Below are 27295 nucleotides of genomic sequence, written 5' to 3' on the forward strand. Positions count from 1 at the left end.
GGCTCTAAATACCAGGGAAAACAAATCAGATTTCGAAAATCTAATTAACTACAGCATATTAATAATGTTGAACCAGCAATAAAACATTAGAATAATCACCATACCTATAATACATATTCGTGCAAACTTAAACAAAAACAAAAAACGATCAAAGTATTTTCATCCTCTTGAAGCTCAAAGTGCAACACGTGAGGAAGTAAACTTTCCGAGGAGTCCCTGAATGCAGCATTGCCTTAGCGACAGACCAACTTGCTCCTCGGTCCACGCGATGCCCAAAAAGAAGGAAAAGAAAAGTGACGACATGAAACGAGACGAAGTCAAGAAAACACCGAAGAAGGAAAGTCCGTCGACTCGTGCAGATAAAAGCGTGTCTGACGACAGAGAGAAGGACTTGTATCTGACTCAAATACGATATCTGAACGAGCAGGTGGAGAGGTGACAAACTATATATATATATATATGTTATATAAAGTCAAAGTTAACTAACTTTAATGGGATTTATGTGACAATGTGTTCATAGTAGTAAATGCGTTCTAGATAACTTTGTTGGTGTTCTTCAAACTTGGATTTAAAAATCAGTTCAGGTCACTTCGGTAGTTAAAGTTAAAGCATGCCTCTTTAAAAGTGTATATAAGCGACAACAATACTGCAGTATCTAGTCATAACACAGTACAACCAGTGGTGAACGGTACTTTAGTACATTTACTAAACACTGTGCAGTGAAGTACAGTAAAGTAAAGTACAATGTTGAGGTATTTTCACTTCACTTGAGTATCAGTTTTCTGCTACACTACAAGTTAAAGTGAGATATTGTACTTTTTACTTCACTAATTACATTTATTTAACAGCTATTTAACTTTTTTTATATACAAATAAAAGTAATGCATTTTTACTTGAGTAAAGGCACAAACGGTTTAGCATCAAAATATACTCTTAAGTACCGGAATTTAAAGTATTCATTGTGCAGAAAAGCTGACTTCAGAATAATTGATATAACTGGATTATAATTATTGATGCATTAGTGTGGACATCATTTCAATGTTGCAGCTGTTTAAAGGCTAATTTGAACTACTTCATCTGCTGCATAGCGTTATAATTCCCTTTTAAGATCAATAAAGTTTTATCTTAATCTATAAAGTTACATCATCATTTATTTGTTGATTATATTTTGTATTGTTAATCTGAATCTGCTGTCCTTACTACTACTACTTTCCTTTGAATTTTAGTGGAATAGAAGTATAAAGCAGCAGTAAATGGAAATACTCAAGTACAAGTACCTCAGAATTGTACCCGAGTAAATGTATTTAGTTGTAAGAATCATTAAAGATGTTGTCCGTAACCGTCGGGCCTCCGTGACCCTCTTCCTCCTCCAGGTACCAGCTGAAATGCGACCAACACGAGAGGCAGGAGAAGGACTTGAGCTCTCGGTACAGTTCTCTGGAGAAGGAGAAGAAGGACATCGTGGACTTTCTCAAGCGCTCCGTCCTGGAAAAGGAGGCCGAGGCCGACGAGCTGACGGAGCAGCTGGAGAGTCAGCGGCGGGCTGCCGGCGAGGAGAGAGAGGCTCTGCTGCTGCAGCTCGCTCAGCTGAGGAAAGAGCACCAAGACCGGACCGAAGGACTCAACGCAGGAAACAGGACGCTCGGTGAGTCTGAATATCTCTGCAGGTTGAACCGGAGCGTTAACGGTACCATGAAGACGGCAACTTTTCCAGGGTTTTGATGTTTTTTGATGTGTATCACAGGAAGAATGGTTTAGAAACAGTTTAGATACCTGGACTCTGCATTTTGACACAACGTGGATGCAGAACCAAACTCACTGGTTGAGTTAAACCTCCACCAAGGTTTAATCCTCTCCTCTCCTCTCCTCCTCAAAGCGGCGCGGCTGGCTAGTCTGGAGGAGTTTCAGAAGCAGAAGGAGCAGCTGACGTCCAACATGGAGTCTCTGGAGAAGCAGCTGGTCAGTCAGGAGGAGCAACACAAAGCTGCCATCCACAAGCTGGAGATGAAAGCACTGCTGGACAAGAAGAGGTTGCTATTAAAGCTGATCCTAGCTATGAGGAAATGAAAATATAACGTGTGGTAAAGAGCTGTTATGTACAGGGCTCATATTAAAAATACACAAATGTCTAATTATCTCCCAAAAGCCTGCAGTGTTATTAAAATACTTCGCCTAAATTATTAACCCCAAAGATTGGAGAAGGAGATGGAGAGCCACGTGGCGACCATGGCGGCAGAGGTGCAGCACCTGGTGGACCAGAAGGTCCCGGAGACGACCAGGTCGGCCCTCCAGGAGAACGCGGAGGTCAAGGCTCGGATCGGCCAGCTGTCGGAGCAGACTCTGTCCCTGATGGGGGAGAACTCGGCGCTGCGGGACCGCAAGAGTCGGCTCAGCATGGACGTGGACATCCTGGAGCAAATGCTCAGCGAGACGTCCCGCAAGAGCTGCGTCCGCAAGAAGGTAAGAAGGGTACCAAGGAGAGTCGGGGGTTCGGATCCAGCGGGGCGTTGCAGGTTTAGGATAGATGTAGACTCGATGGGGTTTTCAAATGCGCGATGTCTTCCCTCTCCGTCAGGCGGCGGAGCAGCTTACAGAGAAGTGTCGGCAGCTGCAGGCGGAGCTGAAAGAGCGGAGGCAAGAACTGGAGCAGCTTCAGACCAAACACACGGGAGTCCTGGCTGAGATGGAGGCCCTCAGGTCAAAGTTCACTCCGTCTGTACGGTCCACATAACGCTGACTCAGGCTTCCTGCAATGTCACATTCATTTCAGCGTTAAGAGCAATTAACAAGAACGTCTCCACACATTTCAAAATATACGTTTTGTCACAAAGGAAACACTACGACATGCACGCACACTCTTTACTAAAAGGACTAATTACTGTTAATTGAATGCAGCTCACTGAAGCTCTGGTGACACTAAAAACATAACCTACGAACTATAAACGGTAATTTAGTGTAACCGTCGGTCTTTTTAAGTGTTGACAGAAGAAGAAAAGACTTTAAAAAGTAAGAAAGGTATTAAATAAAGCAAATGTTTTCACGCGCTGAAGTATCTTGAAAGTACTCTATAAATAAAATGCAGTGAAATTAGAAGTACATGTAGCAGCAACATAGTTGTAAACTTCGGTATCAGTGACCTAAAGCACCCGAAGCACAAGTTTCAATCTGAGCTTCTAACAGTGAGATTCCATGTAGGGAATGCAAGTCAGAGTTTAGCAGAGCGGGTGTGAGACTTAAAGCAGTCAGAAGTCAGAGGCTTCACTCGTGGTCCTGAGAGTTAATACGCAGTTTGAGACGCATCAGTCGTGAGAACGGATGCTCAACGTCATGAAGCCGGTTCATGCCTGAATACGTCCTCGCTGTATTGTTTTCAGACGTGAACGGGCCTCGCTGTCCGAGCGGTGCACTAAAAACGGAGCGCAGGTGAGCCGGCTGGAGGCGGAGCTAAAGGAGGAGAGGAGGAGGAGGAGCAGGATGAAGAGCATCACGCAGGAAGCTGCGGTGGCTCTCAGACAAACCCTGATGGTAAAACTAACAAAACATCAGGAACATCTGGGCCAGACTATCACAGCCTTGCAGATATTTATGTTGCATATAACTGAGAAGAATCAATTTAAATTAAACCAAATATAAAGTTGCTGCCTGCAACCTGAAATGATATAACCGTCACGATAAAGCTTAAGGTCGTCATCGCTCTCGTGGACTCTGTTCGCTGCAGGATGCACCTACAGACCAGCAGCAGCAGCAGGAGGAGGACTCTGCCCTGCAGTGGAAGCAGCTGATGGAGAAGCTGCTGGTGGTTCTGGACCGGCCCACACTCACCAGCTCCACCGCTGAGAGCGACCAGCTGGATGAGCTGCAGACCTCTGGGTAACTGGATGACATCTGTTTGTTGTGCAATCACAATTATTTAGCTTTTTTCTGAAGGCTTGTTAGTGGCTGCTCTGTGACATTATAGTATCAGTTACTTATAGAAGATAATCTCAGGTTGTTAGAGGAGTTTGTGTGTATTTCTTTGCAAGACGATCCAATCACAACAGTGAAATTAAAGTCTCAGATGTCCCCAGTGAGGCTGATTATCACAACAGGACACCTCCGTTAAATGTATATTTCTGTCATATTCAGCAGAGTGAAACCAAACTGCTGCTTTGTTACCGTCGTCCCGTCTTTACAGAGGAGTGAGCCTGAACCCGGCTCTGAGTTTTCAGTTCGAGCTGGCCCGCTACAGGCTGGGCGATCTCGGCCTCGTACCCCGGCCCACGCCGAAACACAAACCCGTCGTCTGCAGGACGGGAGCAGCCGAGTCCAGCAGCACCCACGTGCCCCTGCTCAGGTCTGTTCACCTAGTTTATGAGCACCGCAGCGTTGAAAACGTACGTAGAAACAGGATATTATACGTCAAAAACTTTGAAGAATCTCGGTCTTGTGTTAAATTCCTTTTACAAACAAAATATAAATTTGAGAGGAAAAATTGCAAAAGACTCATTATTCCCCTTTATTATTTTTACAAACTTTATTCACCAACTGTCAGTTTACATTTTTGCACATTTTGCAAGAATTGATTTCACTTTAATTACAAAATACGCTCTCTTATAAAAACTCTCTTCAGTGATTTTACTGCTGTTGCTCTTTCCGTCCTCTCAGGAAGCCGTGCGGTCAGAAAGCAGCCGGCTCCTTTAACCAGAAGAATTCAGCCGTCAGACTCCCGACCTCCAGAAACTCGTTCACTAAACCCAAATAACACCAATAACACACTCACTTCCTACTCATGTTGGACAAAACTCTTTGCATCTCCGATCAGTTTAAATGTTGTGCTCCATCTACCTTCTGTCCTTCGCCAAATAATCAAATATTTATTGTGTTATAAATGACTTATTAAAGTGCCACACATTCAAAATAATGTACAGCAGCGGGAGCTCAAGCAGAGAAGAGTCTCTGAACTCAGTTTGTCTCATAATGTGACGAGCAACAGTAGCAACAACGCAGTACAGAAATACTCCGATACAAGTAAAAGTCCTGCATTTAAAAGTGTACTACTCGAGTACAGAAGTATTGACACAAAGTACCAAAAGAAAAAGTACTCATTAAAGAATCACGTACATTAGATTATTGATGCGGTCATTGATTGTTCTTCACTTTAACGGTTAAAAGTGAAGCTGATTTTATTTACTTTATATAATGATGGGACGCTTGTAAATTCCCGCCGGAGATCAATAAAGTTTGATCTAAATCTTTGTTTTAATATTCCGACTCTGCAAAGTAACTCAAGTTGTGCAAACATTGGCTCACAGGAAGCTTTTTACACTTCTGTTTTATGAATGTGGGTCAAATGTTAGGTTTTGTATCGTTTTTGATCGTCATTGTTTATCGTCACTTATAGAAGAATATACACGTTATATATAATTATATTATATACAATATGTATGTTTTCATATAAAGCTGTGTTTTCCAGACTGTTTTAGTCTAAAAACATAATTTAAGATGTGTTAAATGGGTTTTTTCGCACCTTTTTCATTGATTTTTAGAGCATTTAGCTAAATCAACATGTCTCTTTGTCTAGAATAAAACATTTTGGAGTGGATAAAATGTATTTAATAGCCTCTTTTCTTCTGCTAAACACAGAGCACCAGGTAGAAACCCCACAGGCTGAACACGTGAGATAAAACGTGTTAAATGTGTTTAACGTTCACTCATCACAGACGTGTGGATCACAATGAAGCCGAGACACTGATCTGCATTCTTTAATTGGTGTTTATTGTTATATGGCGAAGTCTCAGGCACTTCACTTGTCATTGGAGGATGAAAGTCAGTACCGTGACACTAGCGGCGGACAGACAGCGTACATTACACACGAGAGACAGATGGGAAGAAAATGGACACAAAGAAAAAGAGAGAATAACTAAACTAATGACCACCGTATGTACAATGAAATACATATATCTGCATTAAAAACTATACTTTGATAAATATATAACTTCATGGGTCGTTAAGTAGTAATAGGAAATATTCAAAATACTGTGGTTCTTCTCTTTAAATAGATACAAAGGTATTCGTATAAAAGTACAATTTCTCCAGTTCTAGGTAGCGTCTATTCGTCGGTGCGTTCGTGTGCTGCAGAGAGCCGGGCGCACACGTGTGAGGCGAGCGATATATATACAGGAAGTACTTCCTCTAACATGCGGGTGGGTTATTCTCCATCTGTCTCTACTCTGATGCCAACCGAAAAAAAAAATAAATCACAAATGTGTTGGTGCTCTTGAATGATCAACATTGAGCTTCAGACATTTAAAATAAAAAAAGTTGTCAAATTGCAAAAGAAAATTAGAAAAATTAAAGAAACAACAAAAAAAAAAAGGAACAAAAAGGTATTTAGTGTAATTTGTGTGTGTTTGCTGATTGTTATCTGACGGGACTGGAGGCACCAGCTGGTTACATTCATACTCAAAAGGGCACTTTGGGCTCGTCAGTGTGCATATGTATATAAAAAAATATTTCCAGGAATCTCATTGGTTGGCTGGAGCGTGGGATGAAGTCCCCCGTAAGGCGTCGTTCAGCGTGAACCAATAGCAGCGCAGGGTTTGTGGGGGGAGAGGCGGGGCCATCTAATCAAACATGCTCCTCCGAGTGAGACTCGGCGACGTCTTTCTGCCGAGTCGAGGCGTCCCCTGGAACACAAACACACACACGAGTGTAAATGTGACGCGTGAACAGACAAACTAGAAGAACACGGTGCTTTACGGGGAGCAGGACCTACAGGCGACTGGGCTTTGGAGAAGTTGACGTGCGCGTAAAGCAACACGGCGATGTCCTTGTGTCCTGCTTCCAGAGCGATGGACAGAGCGTTGCTCTCATCCTGGAGGAGACAAGGAGACAAGGACGAAAAGATCAGTCACACAAACTAAACAGTTTCTTATCTGCAGTGATCAGCACATTACATGTGAGATAAAGTAGATCTTTATCTAAAAAACATAAATAATCCAAATCAATCCTCACTTGTGACTCACTAGAAGTGTGTGGCTTTCTTCATTTCAGCACATCTGTCTGTATTTTCTTATTTTGCTGCATTTGGGGGACGTTTCTGTTCGTCAGATCGTCAACCGACTAATTATTTCAGTTGTACTTGTTGGTGGTTTATTCATAACTAAATATTTTATAGGCTCTTTGTAGTTTGATGCAAAAATCTTAATTGTAGAGTAATTTAAGCCGTGAGTTTAACGTAGTGGACTAAAAGGTACAATTGGTTGAGTAGAAATAGAATTAGTTGCATTGAAACAAAGTCTCGGTGCAGTACTGTATTCTCAGTTACTCACGCCGTCGCTCAGCGTGGCGTCGCACCCGGGTTGAGCCAGCAGCAGCTTGACGATCTCCACGTGTCCGTGTTCGCTGGCGCACATCAGCGCCGTGGAGCCCTCGTCGTCCTGGACGTTGACGTCGGCCCCGTGAGCCAGCAGGGCCCGAACCATGTCCATCCGGCCGTGACTCACCGCCAGCATCAGACCCGTCTGACCAGCCTTGACGGGGGGACAACAGAGAGGTTCCGTTAACAACCTTCAACTCGCTCGTTTAAGGAGGAAGAGCGACGGAGAAAGAGCAATAATAAGAGGTGTGTTAAACTAGAATAAGAAGAGAAGTAAAGAGCGATTTTAGCAACCGAGCATGAAATCTTCTTCCTCTTCTTCATCACAGACCTAAACTAAACACAGTTACCTTCTTTCACCACTTGGTGTCACCGAAGATCTATTTTTGGTTCTTTGAGTAAAAATACTTTCTGATAAAATCTTTTGCAGTTAAAACTCTCAACTGGGACTCTTGTGCGTCATCTGGTTTACTTCTGATCTACGAATGAAACGCACAAATAAACCTAATTTGAAGCCATTTAAAACGCCGTTTATCGGTCTATTTCTGCCTCTCGTTCTCTTCAACCTGCTCGATTCCTAAACAGATCTTTGCCCCTCACAGCCTCCTTCTTCTTCCCCGCTCATTGAAACCTGAACCACGCGTTTTGCCGGGCCTGCCGCTGCCTCCTGACCTCTGACCCCTCCCCCGTCACTGACCTGGCTGGCTCGAGCGTTGACGTCTCCTTTGCTGAAGAGCTCCTCCACGATACGCATGTCCTTGGGCGACTCCACTGCGGCCAGCGCGGCCAGCATGATGGGCGTGTAGCCGGCCTTGTTCTGCTGGTTCACGTTACACACATCTGAAACACACACACAGCATGTTTAAAACTCTGCAGCAGCTCGGGGGGGGAACACGTTTTCAGTGCGGGTGGTCTTTAAAGCACTTGTTTGCACCGACTCGGTCTGTGATTGACTCGTCGCTGCCCGTCAGTCACTCAGCGTACGAGGACGCGCGTCAGGCCTGAGACTTGTCCTGCGACCGGAACATATTGTCCGAACGCATCCTTTGCAAAAAAAGAGACAAGACATCAGAGCCATCAGACGGGGGGAAGGGGGGGGGGAGCTGTGACGGCCCTGCCCCATTGAGGGGAGGAGAGGTCTCAGGAACTGGGAGGACAAAGGCTACAATGGGAGCGGGGGGGTGGATGTGCTGTCACCGAGCACGAGGACACAAAAGGGCCGAGGACACAAAAGGCCTTTTGGAGCATTGAGTGGCCGGGACCTCATCACAGTCTATTGAGCCTTCAGGGAGATCTCCGCAAAGGGCAGCGGTGGAGGAAGTGTTCAGATCCTTCACGTACAAGTACACACACTCCAGTAAAAAGTACTCAGACCACACTGTAAAAACACTGCGGTGCAAGTAAAAGTCCTGCTTTTAGCAATCTTGTTTGATTGGACCACTAAAAAGTGGGCGGGCTTAGAATGTAGCCTGATGAGGAGCTTCAGAGGACCGTGACACACACACGCACAGATTGATTGATGGATGCCCTGATATTTTTTAAACTCATAAGTTTGAAATGTGAAAAATTTGAAAAAACTTGAAAAATTAGAAAAATTTTGAAAGTTGACGTAGAGCTGCAGACAGGAAGTGAAGGAAAGGAGAGACAGAGGAACCACGGACCTCTTCGTCACACCTTTTACAGACGTACAGTTCACTACTGTAAACAGTTAGCGTCGCTGATTCTATTTGTGAGACAGAGAGGAGAAGTTTAGCTAAGAGGCCTTTAAGTATCTGAGTCACTGCTGACTCCACTGCTGACTCTACATATCTTAAAGAGGGAGATAAAAAGAAGCAGGAGGTGAGAAGTGTGGAGAGATCAGGACGTCTGATGTAAAACAAAACCACATCTGCATTTGAAGCAGAACAAAGATAATCTCAGAGTTTCGATGGATTAGGAAAGCTTTGAATCATTTCCATTTATAAATGAATATAAATAAAACACGGGTCATCCTGCCGCGCTCACCTGCATCCAGCAGCTTGTTCACCACCTGGAAGTTGGAGTGCGACACGCTGTAGTGCAGCGCCGTGTTGCCGTTGCCGTCGGCCATGTTGACGATGTGGCGCAGCACGGCCGGCGAGACGGCCCCGAAGGCCCCCAGGTAGTCCTCCAACATGGCCGCCACCGCCGCCTTCTGGCTGGACACGCGGAACCACTCGTGCTGCACCGTGTTGATGCAGGCTCTCTGAGGAGGACGGCTAGCGGTTAGTGTTTGGCTGCTGATGTGGAAACTTAACCAAATATCTAACCTTAGAAGACACTTTGTGCAGAATTACATGTTTTGTTGGTCATTTTATGACCGTTTTAACAGCTATAACAACATCTTATCTTCTTTTGCAACAATATGTCCAATTTATGGCATTTTAGGTTAAAAATAAGAACCAGGGGAAATATTTATCATGACACAAAAACATAAAAGTAAAATCTTTTTAAAATAAATCCTGCTCACCAGATCTTTACCGCTCACAGCTTTTGGGTCACTGAGGTGAGATTTGAGGACGTTGCTCGCTGCCAGCATCTTCTCACTGAGCTCATACCTTTGAGACAATCAACAGTTATTATTACATTCAAATAACATCTGCTGCATTTCATTTGCCCTTTATCTGATAATCCATATTACAAAATATAAAATGATCAATTAAACTCCTATAGAGAGGAAACAGAATACAAATGCATTGAAATGGCTCGTTTATCCATCTTTATTTATTTTGCCTGTTTTATATTTATGGTCCGAGTAAAAGTATAAAAACTAAATATATATACTTATTTCAAAAAGAAATGTAAAAATAAAACATGTAAAAAACATCCAAACATCATCTTAACACGTTAAAATGAAGGTCAGTTAAGAGTGAAAACACTTCAACAATAACTCTGTAACCCACCTCTCTCTGATCTCCTGCTTCTCTGAACTTTCCTCTTCCTCCTCCTTCTTCTTCACCTCCCCAGCTCCCTCGGGCTGAAACTCCTCTCTGGTGTTCTTTGCCTCCACATTCTTATATTCCTCCACGTCTCCTCCGAACTCCTTCTCCTCATCCTCTTCCTCTTCCTCGTCGTCGTCCGACCCCGAGGAGCTGCTGTCCTCCGAGCTGGAGTCGTCACTCGACGTCGTCTCATACCTGTTTTGCCGCGAGGGGGCGAGAAAAGCAGAGGAACATGAAGACTCAAGATGTTTGCACCAAAAAAACAACAGATTTCATGACGCTTGGACCTCCAAGAGGACCTCAATTGTAAAAATGTCAACAGCAGCACCTTAAACCTCACTCAGGACACTTAAAAATGCTAATTCATGACAATATTATTACGTTAGAAACATCTAACAGGCAACTTAAAATGCAAAGTTAAAGGTAATCTAAATATTCAGGACAGAGATTATATTCATATATTTTCAGACTCACCCTCCGTTCACTCCGACAAACTGCAGGTTCTTCTTGGTGCCGTTGGAGTCGGGTCGGCCATCTTTCTTCTTCATGATGGACTTCAGGGTGCTCTGGCTGCACGGCTGCCCTGAAGGAGAGAAGAGCGAACATGAGTTGTATTTATTGTATTTCATAGAAACAAGTTTATTCTAGTTTTAGATACGTCAGTTGCGTCTGTGATGACCTTTATTATGAGGCAACAGCTGCTGATTTAGTTCAGCCTCACACGTATAAAGTGTCTAAATGATGGACTGAGACTGTTCTTGTTTAGTGTAGAGAGATAAACGGATACTTATATATATTTATTCCCGTGTACACGAACGAACCACACTGAACAAAGAACAGTGCAAAAACACAAAACATGTATATCAGAACAAGCTAAATATAAAGAAGTTTGGTCAAAAGTTTGCCCTTTAAAACATGTGCATAGATACGGGAGCTGCAGGATTATGGCCAAAGGAACATTTTTGCACAAGCTGCTGCTGCTGCTGCTGCTGCTGCTGCTGCTGCTGCTGGATGCACGTGCAGCGGCATGACAGCTCCCCAACAGTGAAGGCTTGATTTGATACGCAGCAGAGTTTTCTATGAGTGCAGCATGCATACAGTCGATCATGTTCATTTAATTGTGGGAAGCCAAAATTGCAACTAATATTCGATGAACTGTGCAGCTCTGATGCGTACAGTGTGCAAATTGTTGTAAAGGTGTCCGAAATGAATGTAATTATGAGTTTGTAGAAAACTGTCAAGTTCCTATAAACTCTCTGCATCTCTTTCATTCTCTTTTCCTGCATTTTGTCTTCTTGCATTTACATTTTTAAACAATAATTCTCCTTGTAAGAGTCTCATCCCAGCAGCACAAACGACGCCTGAATGAGCCTCTAAAGGTCCTCTGACATGACCGAGAGCTCTGGCAGAGAGGAAAGCAGCCATTAAGTGTCCGTCTCACGCTCTTTCCAAAGCACTCGGTCAGCGAGGAGCTGGAAGTTCCTCCAAACCCTGAAAGTATCTCAGTCATTTTAAACACAGCCCTCCGAAAACCAAAAATACCAGCCGAGAGCCAGAAACACTCGGCACATCTGCCAAGGCTTGTCCTGATTTGAGGGGCCTCTTTTTACGGCTCCGGGGGACAGCTGAGTGTGTGAGTGTCCATGTATCAGCATGCAGTCAGTTGCATGTGTGTCTACAGCGACGCGTGTGTGTGCGCGCTCAGTAGCAACAAAGCCATTCAGCAGGTTTGGCGTGTTTGGACGGGTGAGAGCGTGAGGAGCTCGTCAGCAGGAAGCCTCGCTGATGAAGATGATGATGTTTTCCTGCCTCGTTTGACAGTAGTGGAATGTAATTAAATACATTTACTCAAGTACTGTACGTAAGTACAATTTAGAGGTACTTGTACTTTAACTGAGTATTTCCATTTTAAGCAACTTTATACTTTTTTTTGGTTCCACTGCTGCTGGTTTATATGTGAAGTGTGCGTTCAGGTGATTGTGTAGCAGCCGTATTTTAGGTCATCTAAATATAAATAACCATAAAAATGTGCTGCTATTTCTAAACCGACTGTAATATCACTTTACCACTCGAGGATGAACTTGAGGCGAGCTGACCAAAGCCCGGACCATCTGGTCAGATAACCACCGCTGCCTCTTTGCTAAAACATCCCATCGACACACTAATAACAGCCTGCAGCAGCTCTGCCTTTGGCTCTGCACAGCAGGATTTAAAAAAATCAAACAATGACCACGCTTTACAATAATAGTATCCTCAACACGTGTCCGTACCGTGGAGCGCCGTAGACATCTGCAGGTCCATGCGGCTCTTCTGCTCCGCTGCGCTGATCTGCTGCTGCTGAGCCGGCGCGTTGGCAGGTTTATCTGAGGGAGTCGGGCCGCACGACGCCGTCTCCATGTGTGACCGCTCTGTACGAAGCTGCAGACTGATCTCTGAGGAGGAGGAGGAGGAGGAGGAGGAGGAGGAGGAGGAGGAGGAGGAGGAGGAGGAGGAGGAGGAGGAGGAGGAGGAGGAGGAGGAGGAGGAGGAGGAGGAGGAGTAAAGTAAAGACGGGACCGATCGGTTAAAGTTTCTGACCACTGCAGGTACACAAACGTTATAATGAGCCGGAGGCCGAGACGTTTGAGGAAATATGGAAGCAGTAGAGAGAATATATACATTTGTTTGTCAGGCCTTCATAATGACACGCACGCACACACACACACACACACACACACACAGATGTTGTGTGGAGGATCACTTTAATGAGAGGTACTTTAACAAGAAACTCTTTTTAACCCAAGGGCCATTGGAAACGCCCCCCCCTTCCACACACACACACACACACACACACACACACACACACACACACACACAAAAACAGAGCAAGAATGCAAACAACAAAAAGCTTTACAACCGTTAACTGCTGGCATATTTTAATGACAAGTTGGCATGTTATGGTGCGTTTAACTCGGTTATATCTCAATAAAGTGACAATAAACTGCAACCAACCGACTGCTTAAAAGAAGAAACTTTCTTTTCTCGGCTCTTATTTGTGAGTCCTTGTACAAAGAAATCAAAGTGTTCCACCATAAACAAAACTCCTCTAAGACGAGGAGGAAGTGTAATTAACTGAACTTGTGTCTTTATCACCTTCATACGATCTATCAAGCAGCTGTTCTCAAAGTTTTCTGTCAATCCCTCCTTTTAAAGAGTTAAAGTTCTCACATCGTCATCTGAAACTAAAGCTGTCAAATAATGTCGTGCAGTAAAACGTACAATATTTTTATCTGAGATGTCGTGGAGAACAAATAAAAAGTTACATGAAATGTAAATACTGAAGTAGGTAAATGTACTTCCACATTCTTATTCCCACCGAGTGTATTGTGTTCAGTGCAGTAGTTAAACTGTTATTATCTACTTGAAGAGGAACTGTGTCTGTTTAATCGTCCTACATTCCAGAAGAGGCCAGAAACGAGCTCCCAGACACATGACAATCGCCCCGCGTTCACGAGCCAGCCGGCATGAATGCGTGTTATGTAACTCAGAAGGAGCCATGAATCAGCATCACCAGCGAGGTGTTGGTGGAGGCCGGTGGAGGCCGGGGGCGGCCCCGCAAAAGCAACAAGAGGCCGATGGGTGCGACGCTCACTGGCTCCCAAAAAGAAATGAGCTCATTGTTGGTTCACGTCCAAAGCCCCCCGCCGCATATTTCAGGGTCAGAGATAACTTTGGCCTGTCCGGTCCGATCAGGATCCTCTGTAGACGGTGTGTGAGCGCTCTCACACACACACACACACACACACACACACACACACACACACACACACAAGATCCTCTCCACACACACACACACACACACACACACACACACACACACACACACACACACACACACACACACACACACACACACACACACACACACACACACTAACTAGATCCTCTACACTAGAGTGGACACTGTGCTGGCAGTCAGTCCTAAACTACATCTTTCTGTGTCTCTGCAGTATCTCTACAGCAGTTTTATTGTCCTCAGAAGCAAAAGTCTAATGAGTGCATTTACAAACCATTCAATGTTAAATTTAAATATATTTTGTATCAAGTTTTTGAGGCAAACTCCGACATATTTTATACACTCCATCTTTAGCTTTCTATCTTATATCATTGTGCATTTTATCTTTGTATTAATTTCTTTGTCCTGGTTCTATCAAATAAAGCACTTTGGCTTTTGTTTTGAAAAGTGCAGTATATATAAAGTTAATTATTATTATTTCACAGTTAGTTCAATAAAATACTTTCTTCCCAAAAGAATCAAGCAAGATCACAATATCCCTGCATCCTTTAAAACTAAACATACAATAAATTAATAACTTCAAGATAGAAACGAAGGAGGGTGAAATATATAATCACCTCGGTGTATAATGTATATTTATCTTATATCCTTATCCTACAGGGCAATCATCTGCATTTTGTAAATGTCATGATTTAACTGATTTAACTGTTTGATGTGTTGTTCTGCTGTTTATATTTTACATCGACGGTAAATAAGAAACGAGACAATATGCTAAGAAGACTAAAAGCTAGTAAAGATGTTAACAATGCAGGATTTAAAATGAAAAACAACAGAACTTGTTTGTTTCCAAGTAAAATCCACGAGGCAACTTTAAGTGTTGCTACTTGTAAAACTCTGAAGAGGTACATAAAAGTGTAATTGAGGTGTTTTTCTAGAGAGTAACTGCTCTGGTCCCAAAGACAGTGAGCACTGAGATATAAAAACTCAAAACAGAATGATATTCAAGAGTCTCAGCTTACTGTACACCTTTAAAAGTTTGATTGTAACTAGAAGAGAAAAAAGAGATGTAATCAAACGCTCTCAACGCTCCCTCAGGCATTAAATACAAGACTGCAAGCTTGACAGCTATTTTGCAAGATACTGTGCATGTGCGCGCGTGTGTGCATGTGTCAGTTGTCTGGCACGACGTTCAGCCAGTTAATCACAAGAACACCATTTGTTTCTGCAGCGCTCGAGACCACGTGGAACCATTAGCGTTCCTCGGCAAAACCTCTCACCTTCGTTTGCGCTCACGGAGTCCGACTGCAGCTTCAGGATGTCCTCGGCGCTTCCGTACTTCATGACCGAGTTGATGGACGAGAGCGTGCTGACCAGCTGACTGTTGATGGATCCGAACTGGGACTGGGGCTGACCGAAGGCGTCCGCGAGCTCGCTGTAGTTCTCCGCCAGCAGCATTTGTTGCTCCTGCAGCAGCATCTGGACCCTCTCGATGTAGTGGTCCAGTCCGGCGCCCCCCTGGGCCTGAGCCTGCAGCGGTGCAGCCTCAGCTTCAGCCTCCTCGGCCTCTTTGCTGCTGCTGCTTGTGACACATTCAGCTGGCTGGGAGGGGCCGCACGCTATGTTCCTGGTTTTTAATCCAACCAAGAAGTTCTCCTGGATGCTAACTGGTCCCACCCCACATTCTTTGGTTTTAGCAGAGCTCGATTTGCCAAGGAATGCCTCCACGTCTGTGGTGGTTCCAACAGCGATGGAACGCACCTTCGCCGTCGAGTGAGCGTCTTTGATGAGTCCTTCCCCGGCGGCGACCGTCCTCGTTTCGGTCACGGCCGTGTTGGTGTGTTTGTCGCAAGTGATCAGCCCCATATCGGTGAAAGAGTCGGTCAGCACGGACGTCCTCGTGTTGGTGGATTTGCTCGCCACTTCCGTCTCGGTATTGGTCTGCCGGGTTGCCGACTCGGGAGCAGCCATGACGCCGGAGTCCACTTTGCCGACGTAATCCGGGTCGGTTCCTCGCGACAGCAGCGTCTTGACGGGACCGACGGTCACGTCCACTGAACAATCTCCGCAGCCGACTGACCTCGACTGTTTGCTCAGCTCCGTCATGGGTTTGCAGAGAGCCAGGCTGTCTACCGATTCCTCCGTGTTAACTCCAACCTCGCAAACGTTCAGCTCCGTGCCCACCAGCTGCTCGCACGTCTCCACCCGTCTCCCTACGCACTGGTCGTTTACCTCCCGGCGCTCGTGCACCACCCACCGGTCCATCGGGACCTCTGGGCCTGTGGCGACACTCTGCATGCTGGGTTGACAGGACACTCCGACGGTATGGCTTTGTAGAGTTTTAGCTGCGTTTGCTTGGCCGGATTCCAGATTCTCACCCACTCCCACGCTGCGCATCTGGACTTTGGCCTCCACGCAGGCGTTGTACATCTCAGGCCTCGCCATCAGACCTTTGTCCACTTTTTTCTTGTTCGACCCGCCGGCCGCTTGGAGCTCCAGCTTAAGCTTTCCCATCTCTATTTGGTGCGTGCTTTCTTTCAGCTGCACCTCCAAGCGGTAGATCTTCTCCTTCAGTGCCTCGATGGTCTGCTGCTGGAGCTCGATCTCCCGCTCAGCTTCGCTGGTCATGCCCAGCATGGCCTCCGTCACGCCGACCGCCGCGCTGCGCACTTCCCGCGGCTCCGTCGACACTCCAGCATCCCGGAAACAATTCGTCCTCCGATTGACGGGAAGGCTGTTCATATTTTCATCGGTAACTATGCCAATGGACTTTTGGTGGGCCTGGTTTTGCGCGAGCTTCTGAGGCCGCGTTTCAGTCACATTATTGTCCACGGTCGTCTGCTCCAGAGCTTGGACCTCAGCGGCCAGACGTCTGAACTCATCCAGCCGCTGAGCGTTCTGCTCCTGGGCTTCGGGCTCCATGATGTGCAGCTCCGTTTCCTTTGGGACGGGGCCCGGGTTCTCCATTTGGTCGGCGCTGCCTACACTGTAGGAGCGCTTGCGAAAGCCACCAGGACCTTGATTTTTGGACTGAGCGGCCAATTGTCTTTTCTCTTCCTGAAGAACAGCAATCTTAACCTGCAAGATAGGAATGGTTTTCACCTGCTCCTCGAGCTCCTTCAGCTTCTTGAGGGCCACGACCATCTGCTCCCGGACTTGCTGGAGGTGCAACGGGCTGACGTTTGTGACAGGCGTGGCCATGCCGGAGCTCATGGGGCTGTGGCGGATGGAGCTGCCCATGGATGGCGGGTAGAAGAGGTTGTACTCCCCATTGGGGAGGTGACCGTTGATGGGGAGAGGGTGATGGGTGGTGGGAGAGATCTGGCTCGGGGCCATGGAGCCAGAGTACGAGGACAGCGAGCTGCTGGAGCCCATGCCGCCGAAGCTGGCGAGGCGGCGGCGGGGCATCAGCGGCTCGCCGTGCGGTTGCATGAGCAGGCGCTCCTGTTCGAGGCGAAGGCGCGTCTCCATGAGGGTCCTCTCCACCTGGGGGTTGTGACGAGGGGCAAACCTCGGCGAGGGAGGCGGCAGCAGCAGCTTCTGCTCCGTGATGCTCGAGTAGGATTGTTGCAGGGGGGCTTCACAGGTAGCTCTGGAGAGGGAGGGGGTCAGCGGCGCGGCGACCTGGGGCCTGGCGTTGAAGAAGACCGGGGACTGCTTGTCGTCGCTGTTGGAGGAGGACAGGGAGTCTGTGGAGGTCCATTCAGCCCGAGTGCTGCCCCCGCCAGTGCTGCCCCGAGGCACCGCCAAGGGTTTGGCCCCTTTGGGCTTCCTCTGGATACTCAGCTTCTTAATGGTGTTGCCCCTCTCAATGTCGTCGACATATTTGAGGAAGTCCAGGTCTAGCTGATAACCGTAGGGAGTTTCAACATAGTAGGGGGCCACAGAGTCCTTCTCGTCCTCTGTGCTTGGGCATCTTTGTCCTCTTTCTGAAACAGAGACCACAGGAAGATAAAGTTAAGTTAAGAGTGTTTCTGTAAAGAGAATTATCTTTGCGTTGAATTTGTAGACCTGCAGGGAATAAAAAGGTTAACTTGTAAAGAAACCATCACAAGAATTTTGAAAACTGACGCATTTATTGCCCCCGAAGCAGCTCGAGTGTCAGGCAAAGTGTTTCCTCGGTCGCTGACAAATCGCCATAATTTGAAAGCGCGAGTACAAACACGTCTCGGGTTTCTCACATCTCTGGAAAAGCGTGAGCGATAATCATTTTGGCAAGGGGTGGTTCAAGTCAGCCCAAAACTATGTGACGTGCAACTATGTGAAGCAAAACACCAAATGTTAAGAGGCGTAGTAAACGTCTGAATACAAACAAATGTTGGTTTACTTGTATAATTTAGCCTGGTGAGGTTTTTGGGGGTTAGGGTAGATAAACAGAACGTAAACATACAACGCTCAGATAAGAGACGAGCCAAAGGGGTCAGAACAACAGACAACGTCAATATGTTCAAGTCCAAAATCCATCCGTCATGTCAACGTTTGAGCTTCTACGGTCACATCACGTTTTGAGCACAAAGTTAAAAGACAAACAAATTAAAACTGCACCGAATGTCCCGAGTTCAAACACTTTGTACAGAACAGTCAGAGCTGCTTAAAGTCCAAACTCCACACTCCCCCGTCAGAGCCCGTCTATAGAGACACTCAGCTTTCCAGGCCAGCCGGAGACTCCACTACGGCCACTCTCTGCGTTGGCTAAAAGCAGCGTCTTGTTCTTGGTATGCCTGGAACTCTCAGCGACTAAAGCAAACACAGGCTGGAAATAAAACAGCCCGGCTCTTCCCCTCCGGTCCAGCCCGCCAGCTCCGGGCTAACGTCTTCTCCCCGTCAACCCTTTTCCATTCAGACACAAACAGAGGGAGGGAATTACAAGGCTTACAGCCCGCTGCTAAAAACCACCTTGTTGTTCAAGCTGCACTCACCTCAGACCGGCAGCATTTCACTTCTTCTTCTTCACTGCTGGACAGGATTTAACTGCAGACCTGAGCCACAGAACTGCTGTTTCTTCTCACTCTTTCTCAATCCTCTCTCCATAAAGGAGAGAGGAGGAGGGGGGAGGGCATGAAAAGTTCCACTATTGGTGTAAACTGAAGCACAGCTCTGCTCTATATCACTATTGGACAGCTGCCTCCTCCAATCCCGCGAGGCACTGAGCCCAGAGCTTCCCTTCCCAAATAAGAGTCCTGTTATTCGGTGGGAGGCGAACTCATGACAATGACGGCCTGTTGTTGAGACGGATCACTCGGCTACTGTACATGTCCAGCGTTTATACTTTCACCAAGTAAGCGATTTACTTTTATACAATCATATAAAAACATGATAACAAATCTAAACATTTAAGAAGCTGGAACCAACGTTTATCCATTTTTTTTCTTGATAAATGACCAACAATCAGTTTTTCTTTGTCAAATTTGATGGTAAATTGAAATTTTGGGAGGATTTTAGACAGTTGGAACTCATAATGGGCGTGTATCACTACTTTATAGGAAAAAAACTGATTAACCAACAAAATAACCGTTAGTTGCCCTAAACAGATATAAATGACTGATTAAACGTTAACGCAAACGTTTACATCTGTTCATGCCGTTTTGAGCACAAAGTGAAGCTCTTGTCCTTTAGGAACATCTTCATCTTAAAACAGAACCCGCTTTGTGTTTCCTCCTGCACAGACCTGAAATGAGCGCACACACACACACACACACACACACACACACACACACACACACACACACACACACACACACACACACACACACACACACACACACACACACGACAGCTGAGCGATGACCTCATGAACACGGGACAACTGAAGGGTCGCGCTGCAGTGACGGGCCGAGAGTCGCCTCCAGTTATCAGCAGCTGTTACGTCGTCCAGGCGACAGAGATTACGCAACAGCTACACAGACCGTCTCCTCCATTAAACAAACACCACGTTAGTATGAAACGTGACGTCTTTACAACGTCTCCTCGTCTAGAATCATCCCCGCCGGAAAAAACTGTTTGCACAACCAGCGAAAGACAACATTTTTGGGAGACGAAGTTTTCCCACATTGAGCTCCACCAGCATGAGTAAGCACTGCTAGTATTTAAGGAATTTATAAAAAAGGGACCTCCACCTAGATTTAACTTCCCTCTGCATTCAGTTCATCTTTTTATACCACAGTAATAATATAATACACAGGATACTGATTCATGAGTACTTTGACTTTTAGTACATTTTGACACTAATTTACTTGCAACAGTATTTCAAAATGGTAGTATTACTACGGTTACATAAAAAAGGTATAACGTGCAACAATTTCCTAATAAACAGTGTGTGTACTGGTACATCAACAACGCCTCTCAATCATCACTTATGACCCATTACAAGGATGTGTCTATCTGCAGAGAATCTGCCTGTATTTTCTCTTCTCTTATTATTTTACTGTGTTCGGGACTTTTCTGGGCGTCAGCAAAGATTATCTGGATCCCACGCGGGGTTAAAACCTCCGGCCAATGAGCAGAGCGTGCGGCGTGTTGTCATTCCCGGGTCAAACGCCGCTCAGTCACGCCCGGACACGACACAGCCGGCTGACGAGCGTCGTAATGCGGCGCCTTCCCGCAGCTTTGTGAGGAGAGGAGGATGTTATATCTTTTTATTCTTCTGATTCACGGCTTTGTTCTCTTTAACACCGGACGCTTCTCTTCATTCAATCTGTAGTTTACATAATTAAGATTTATCACGCAACACCAAACCTCTGTTTACTAGCGTCTCCAATGGAACATTTTGAGCGTTTTCTACGTTTTGTACAGCTGTGAAATCAAATATATTTTGGTTTTGGATCGTTGGTCGAACAAAACTGAAAATGTAAAGATGACTTTGAACATTTGGAAGTTTTAACGGACATTTTCCACTATTTAACATATTTTAGACAATCGATTAAATGAAAAACTAAACAGATTAATCGATAGTTAGTTGCTGACCTTGTTAGTTTTATCCAACAATGACTCACTGAACTCAACATTTTGTAAGTCAACAACTTAAAATAGCAGCCGGAGCTTCTTGGCACACGCCCGGCCTCACGTCTCTCAGCTGGGACATTCAAATATTTCGGCCCATATGATCCGACGTCATCTGTACGTTCGTTCTGTGGCAGCTCGTATGTTTTCCAGCAGCTACTTCTCACACGTGTTGCAACTGTTTTCCAGGCCAGAGCCTCCAAACTGACACCAGGTGCCGACTGAACACAGTTGCTCTTTTGAATTTAAAGTCAAATACGTTGATGTCCGAAAGAAGAAGCCTCCGGTCTGATTGTTCACACACCAGCACATGTTTGAGACGTTTTAAAAACCTCTTTAAATACACGCACGCTTTGGGGCTTCTCGAGTCGTCTAAATTGAGATATAAAGATATTTATATTTGTTGCTTTTCTGAATATGTTTCTTTCCACTCATTCATCTAAAACCTTTCTGTGACTCCTTTTCAGTAACTTTAAACCCATGAACTCTCCCTCTTTGTGCGTTTGCTCTTAAAATACTGCGCCGAAGGCCAACTTAGGACCTTGATGTTAAAATCGGTGAGGGAAAAATAAACAACCAGGGCTTGGCTTATTTTGCGCTGGCTCTGTAAAAAGTCTAACTTTAGAGCCGACAGAAGCCTTTTATCATCCACACAGAATAAATGAGGCGACTGGTCTAACGTCTCTCTTTCTATCTAGAAAACTAAAACGCACACGTTACAGGCTTCTTCATGCAGCTTGTTCTGCACTTATAAAGGTGATATTATATACACATTACTGGATTCCAGTAGATTCCTGTGGTTAACACAAGCTTAATAGATTTAACATTTTGTTCTACGATATAAAATAAGTCAGTAAATACTCCTCTCGTGCATTTTTAAGCTTTTACGCGTCTAAAAACAAGGCCGTCGCTAACAAGTGGCTACATGAGAATAATAAACGTCATCGTGTTATAGTCCGTCTTTAGCTTCGCGGCGGTGACGTTAGCGTTTTAATTCAGCCGACTGCATTCACCAGTCAACAAGAATACAAGTGTGACGAGTCTCAGCATCACAAACGTTTGTTTGTCACAGAACTTATTTTCTGCAATAATCCAAAATCAAATTCACGACGCTAATAATAAAAACACGTCGCGCCTCCTGCAGCGCTCTAAAGTCAAGACAACAAATGAAGAAATCGGCAGATATTTCCGTACAAAGTCACGAGACAAAGACGTTACACACACACACACAGCTGCAGAGTGGAATAAGAGTGTAGTGGTTACACTCGGCGCTTTACACGGAGTGAGACCAAAGTGTGATGCAAGGGCCTGGGTGGAGGGGTCTCTAGGGCCCACACACACACACACACACACACACACACACACACACACACACACACACACACACACACACACACACACACACACACGGACCCTTTCTCACACAACCAGGCTGGTATTTCCTGGCTCTGCCTGCTCGCTCTCTACACGCCCAATTACTCACAAGAAACAGTAGAGCCAGCATTCAATCAACGCCTCACAGAGCAGCAGCTCAACACCAGGAACAGGAAACGGAGCTAAAAAGACAATAAGTACATTAAAAGCTGCACATTCCTGCTGCCCTGTTTTCAACACATTCAGGACAGACGGAGCCGAGCCGAGCCGATGACTGTGACCCATTAGCTTCTTGTACAAAGTCACAGGGCCGAGCCAGAGCCCGCTGCCAAACTAAACAACTTAACGCGGTACACGATGATGCAGACCGGAGGAAATGTTCGGGCTTCCTCTGCAAACATCGAGGCAGCTTGTCGGTCTTTTCTCATAGATGGTGAAGCAAAACAATCAGACATGACGTGCTGGTTTCTTTCTAGTGAACCAGTTTCTACCTTTTTATTTTTTTTAAATAGAAACTTTAGCTGATGTAGCAATTACCTGATATTTCAGAAACAAAAACACAAAAAATGTAATATCGTAACAAAGTAAAATAGTCCTTTTTTGTACGGATTTTAAAAAAAAAGGTGGGATTTGTTAGCTGAGAACAGAGTCAGGCTAGCCGTTTCCCCACGTTTCCATACTTTATGCTAAGCTATGCTAACTTGCGGTATCATTCAACAATCTACACAAGAGCCTGATCTTTCTGTTTCTCCAGTTGAATGGTAAACAAATCAGCCTCCTCTGAAAATGACCAAAAAAAAAAGAAAATCATTTTAATTTTCTATCGAGGAACAAAGTGGTTTAGTGCACAACGGACGGCCTTAACGCCTCAGTGCATTGCATCTCTTGCAGCGTGACTGCTGTATTGTACACGCATTCGTTGTTGGTGCTGAATGAATATACTGTTCAGCCCTATACCGGATCACTAAAGCTACAGTCACACTTAAAACCAGTTCTGCGTCTATCCGTCAAACAAACTATTGTCCCGTTTAGTTTACAAAGACGCAGAGCTCCGCCCCTTCGGCACACACGATGATAAGCTAACAGCACTTACATAAACACGCACGAGCACAATGAGGAAAAGTGACCGACGAGGGGCAGAGGAGGAAAACAGCACCACGGGGTTGTTCCAAGTGGCAGCTGGGTAACAGAAACAAAACCACTGTAGAGGGGGGGGGGGGGGTTGTGCTGAACACACTTCAGATCGTCATGATTTGTAGTCGTCTTGTTAAAAATGTCAGAATTATGAAAAGGATGTTAGCGTAACGCCTACATCGTTCACACTCAACAGATCCACTTTGTGTTTCCATAAAAAAAAACTAAAATCTACAAAAGTCTGAAGACCGAGCCGAGACAGGAGCCTCGGTGAAGCTCCTCCAGAAGAACAGAAGACAAATGTTTTACAGGCCGAGCAGCTCTGCTCGTAAACTAAACTCAATGTGTTAAACCAGTGAAACGTCCCTTTAAAAAGAACTGCAAACACAACAGAACCTTCACGGGCAATATTTAAAACTTCTAAAACCAACAACGGTCGCACTAGTTTCTCCTCAAGATAACCGGCCGTCCACCTGATCATCAACTTATTAACGTCCAGTGAATCTCTGCAGGTCTTCTTGAGAGTCTCTCGGTGCAGCAGGTGACCACATTGGTATGTTGACTGCCAACACGGCAGAGAAGCTATTTTTACAGTTTGCAGGAGGAGGGGGGGGGGGGGGGGGGGGTTAGCAGTGTTAGCGTAGCATTCCTCAGCATTTTTCACATTCTGTAAAAAAAAAAATGGACAGTAAAATACCCTTTGTTGGGTTCGCAGCCTTTGAAGTGAATCCACACATCTACGTACTTAAATAGAAGATAAATCTCAAGAGAGCGGAATTTAAACGGCGGTGGCAGACCGACGCGGAGAGCATCTGTGCTGCATGCTGTGCATTCCTGGAGGGATTTTGGAAGCAAGAAGCTTCACTCTCTCCCGTTAGTGTGGACAGGAATGCGAGTCGTCTGCAGGTGTGTGTGTGTGTGTGTGTGTGTGTGTGTGTGTGTGTGTGTGTGTGTGTGTGTGTGTGTGTGTGTGTGTGTGGAGCTGACGGCGTTTATTTCACACTGAAGCGTGCAAATCTTCTCTGCATGTTGTGTTGTGTCGTGTTTCAGCACACCTGAAAGAACCTTTGTTTTTTATAGACTGATATATCATATAATTATATTTTCCAAATCAATACAAATAAAGTTGTAATTAAAACAAACATTTAATGAGGTTTCGTTTGTTTATTCCTGGTTTTACTTGCTAAAGAGAGAATTGCTGTTTATACAGTTTAAAGCAGTTAAAACGTATTAATTTCCTTCATTCATAGTCTATCATGTATGCAAAACCAATGCGTAAAACTTAATCAAGTTAATTTCAACCACATCACTTCGCTCTAGATAGACGTGATCGATCGGTCTCATTCATTCTGATGCTACTGATGAAAGATGCACCAACGCTTTAAATGCCATACGTTACATGTGTACTGATCACTTCCACGGATGTAAACTCATATTTTTATGCCTAAAAAAGCTCCTGAATGACTTCAGGTAAAAAATAAAATCTGCTTTTTCCTGCTAGAAAGGAAAGCTTTCACTTCTGTGTGCTGTTGAGTCAGAGACAGATGTGATGCAGGAGCTCACCGCTACAATAGGAAAATGATTTAACATACAAAAAGATAAACATAGAACATGCTAGAGTATCTCCAATACATGCACAATCAAAAACCAAAGCAAATAGAACATCGTATGATAAATAATGATGAACAAAAGGGTTGGTTTACCTGAGCCATTGCCATTCACGTGCATGGTTTGAGCCATGGCTGCAGCCGCGCGCTCTCAGTCCCACAACAAGACCTACTGCGGTCATGCAACTGCCATGCATCAAGTCCAGGTTACCATGCAGCCTGCAGACTGAGACAGAACACAAGAGGAGGCTTTTTACTCACATGTGAGGTTAGTCGTAAAGAGTCAAACGCAGACCGGTTAGAAGCAGCTTTTATGTCAAACGACGTAAAAAACGCCAGAAAAACATCTCTGAACAAAAAGTCCCGTCAGTCCAACTGATTCAAACATGAGATAAAGATAAAGATAAAAGGCTTTAATATGAAACGTCTCAGCCAGAAATAAACATTTTCCTCCGATACGATAGGCCGTTAGATGATGAAACGGGATAAAAATATAGTTTTGTAACTTGTGAAACAGGTCAGACGTGCTCTGGTTGTGACCAGTTTTAAGATCGTCTCAGACACGACATCATCATCATCATCATCATCATCATCATCCAGGCCCGTTAGAGCACGACCCACGTTTTAGTTTGGTTTGAACATGTTGCATAAAAATTAATACGACATTTTTTAAATGTAACCTGAGTTGAATTCTATATATTTTGCCCTGTAATTGTGCACATTTTATAAATGATTGTATTTCGTGTCTACATCTGCCGACGGCCATCATTATAACAGACATAACACGTTAATATTATTAGTTAATAAGACTTGATGTTCTGCTTGCGGCCAAAATGAGCTGGAAACATCGTGCTCCACCAAAATATATTGTCTTGTTGCTTCAGTACGTTGACGAATGAATATAAAGTAATCGACTTGATGACGGTACATTACGGTCGTGTCAATAAATAAATATACATATATACACATATATAATCTGAACCAACTTTACTTTGAAGATTAAACTCGATGCTTTTACTTTTGATATTTAAAGTAATTGGTAACCAAAGCTGTCAAATAAATGTCGTGGAGTAAATCTTTCCTCTGAGATGTAGTGGAGTAGAAGTATCAGAAAAGGGAAGTACCTCAAAACTGTACTCCAGTACAGTGCTTGAGTACATGTACTTCTCAGTATTCCACCACTGCAGAGTTCATGTGACCCTCTAGTCTGTGAAAGCTGAAGCCCACTTAAAGCGGTCGCCGGCGCCGACCTCGGCTTTTTTTTCACAGGTGTGTTTGCGTCTGACATTTATGAACATAGGAGGTGCAGTGTGCTCTGGCCTGATCATCGTCAATGGACTCATTATGAGCGGAGACAAAAGAGCGATTCTCCTTCATAGAGGAGCGTCATGGGCCACAGAGAGGCCCGGTCTGTTAGAGCAGCATCTGGAGGAGTAACGCTTGGCTCAGAGACCCGGACCTCTTCTCTACTGACCTCGGACCACCTGACCTGTTGATCACTAGCTCCTAGAAGTGGGCTCCATGCCTCCTAGAGGATTCTTTAAGAGGGTCCTCGGTGAAATAAGACAAGCGTGTGTTTCACTACTAGTGAAGTAGTAGGTTTACCTGATGAACTGGCAAGTTCTTGGATGAAATAACCAGGTGCGGATGTCCGTTTTTTGTCTAATTCAGTTTAGAATCATGTGATAATTCAAAGTGCTTCCATCAAGTTGATGCACAAAACCTGTAGAATCACCTGAAAGGTCACTTTTTGCAGGCGAGCAGCAGCAGCAGCAGCACATGTACATCTTTGTTTACAGTACAGCAGACAATTAAAAGTAGCGCGGCGCCGTCATCGCGCCGCCGTGTCTAAATCCAGACTGTCCCGTCACCCACGAGGAACGACTATAGATGTGATACGGAGAAGAAAGAGATACTCGGAGCATACCGGGCTGTTCCAGCATCCAAATAGACTGAAATCTATTTAGTCTGCAGCCCCGCCTCCTCTGAGCTACTTTTATTACTTTACATTTACGAGGCGCTGCAGCGAGGGAATAAGTTCGCCTCTAGAATCTTCTGATGAGCATTTCACACGGCAACATGAGGAGATAAA

The 27295-nt window shown here is 45.0% G+C and overlaps 2 protein-coding genes across 5 annotated transcripts in view; one reads left to right on the plus strand and one right to left on the minus strand.

Annotated features, from left to right (window-relative positions):
* Positions 1-268: 268 nt before the first annotated feature.
* On the plus strand, positions 269-4741 carry cfap157 (cilia and flagella associated protein 157; the record flags this gene model as incomplete). The annotated part of the gene is made up of 9 exons (XM_079160832.1): positions 269-435; positions 1374-1645; positions 1877-2030; positions 2193-2460; positions 2576-2697; positions 3375-3525; positions 3719-3870; positions 4175-4333; positions 4645-4741. The coding sequence occupies 9 exons, from the start codon at positions 269-271 to the stop codon at positions 4739-4741; spliced, it is 1542 nt and encodes a 513-aa protein (XP_079016958.1).
* A 992-nt stretch (positions 4742-5733) lies between these two features.
* Positions 5734-27295, minus strand: part of kank1a (KN motif and ankyrin repeat domains 1a) — a 46810-nt gene continuing 25248 nt past the window's right edge. For 2 of the 4 annotated variants that reach the window (XM_079161216.1, XM_079161215.1), the window contains exons 2-12: positions 25300-25429; positions 15370-18018; positions 12588-12749; positions 10792-10900; positions 10279-10512; positions 9846-9933; positions 9362-9581; positions 8055-8197; positions 7311-7511; positions 6755-6853; positions 5734-6665 (exon numbers count right to left, since the gene is read on the minus strand). In XM_079161216.1, the coding sequence (XP_079017342.1) occupies positions 6603-6665; positions 6755-6853; positions 7311-7511; positions 8055-8197; positions 9362-9581; positions 9846-9933; positions 10279-10512; positions 10792-10900; positions 12588-12749; positions 15370-18018; positions 25300-25336 (4005 nt within the window). In that variant the 5' untranslated portion in view covers positions 25337-25429 and the 3' untranslated portion in view covers positions 5734-6602. The remainder of the gene's footprint in view (positions 6666-6754; positions 6854-7310; positions 7512-8054; positions 8198-9361; positions 9582-9845; positions 9934-10278; positions 10513-10791; positions 10901-12587; positions 12750-15369; positions 18019-25299; positions 25430-27295) is intronic. The other 2 variants (XM_079161217.1, XM_079161218.1) reach the window with 1 other exon arrangement.

This window comes from Pholis gunnellus (genome assembly GCF_910591455.1).
Source record: "Pholis gunnellus genome assembly, chromosome: 6".
In the NCBI taxonomy this organism is placed as follows: domain Eukaryota; kingdom Metazoa; phylum Chordata; class Actinopteri; order Perciformes; family Pholidae; genus Pholis; species Pholis gunnellus.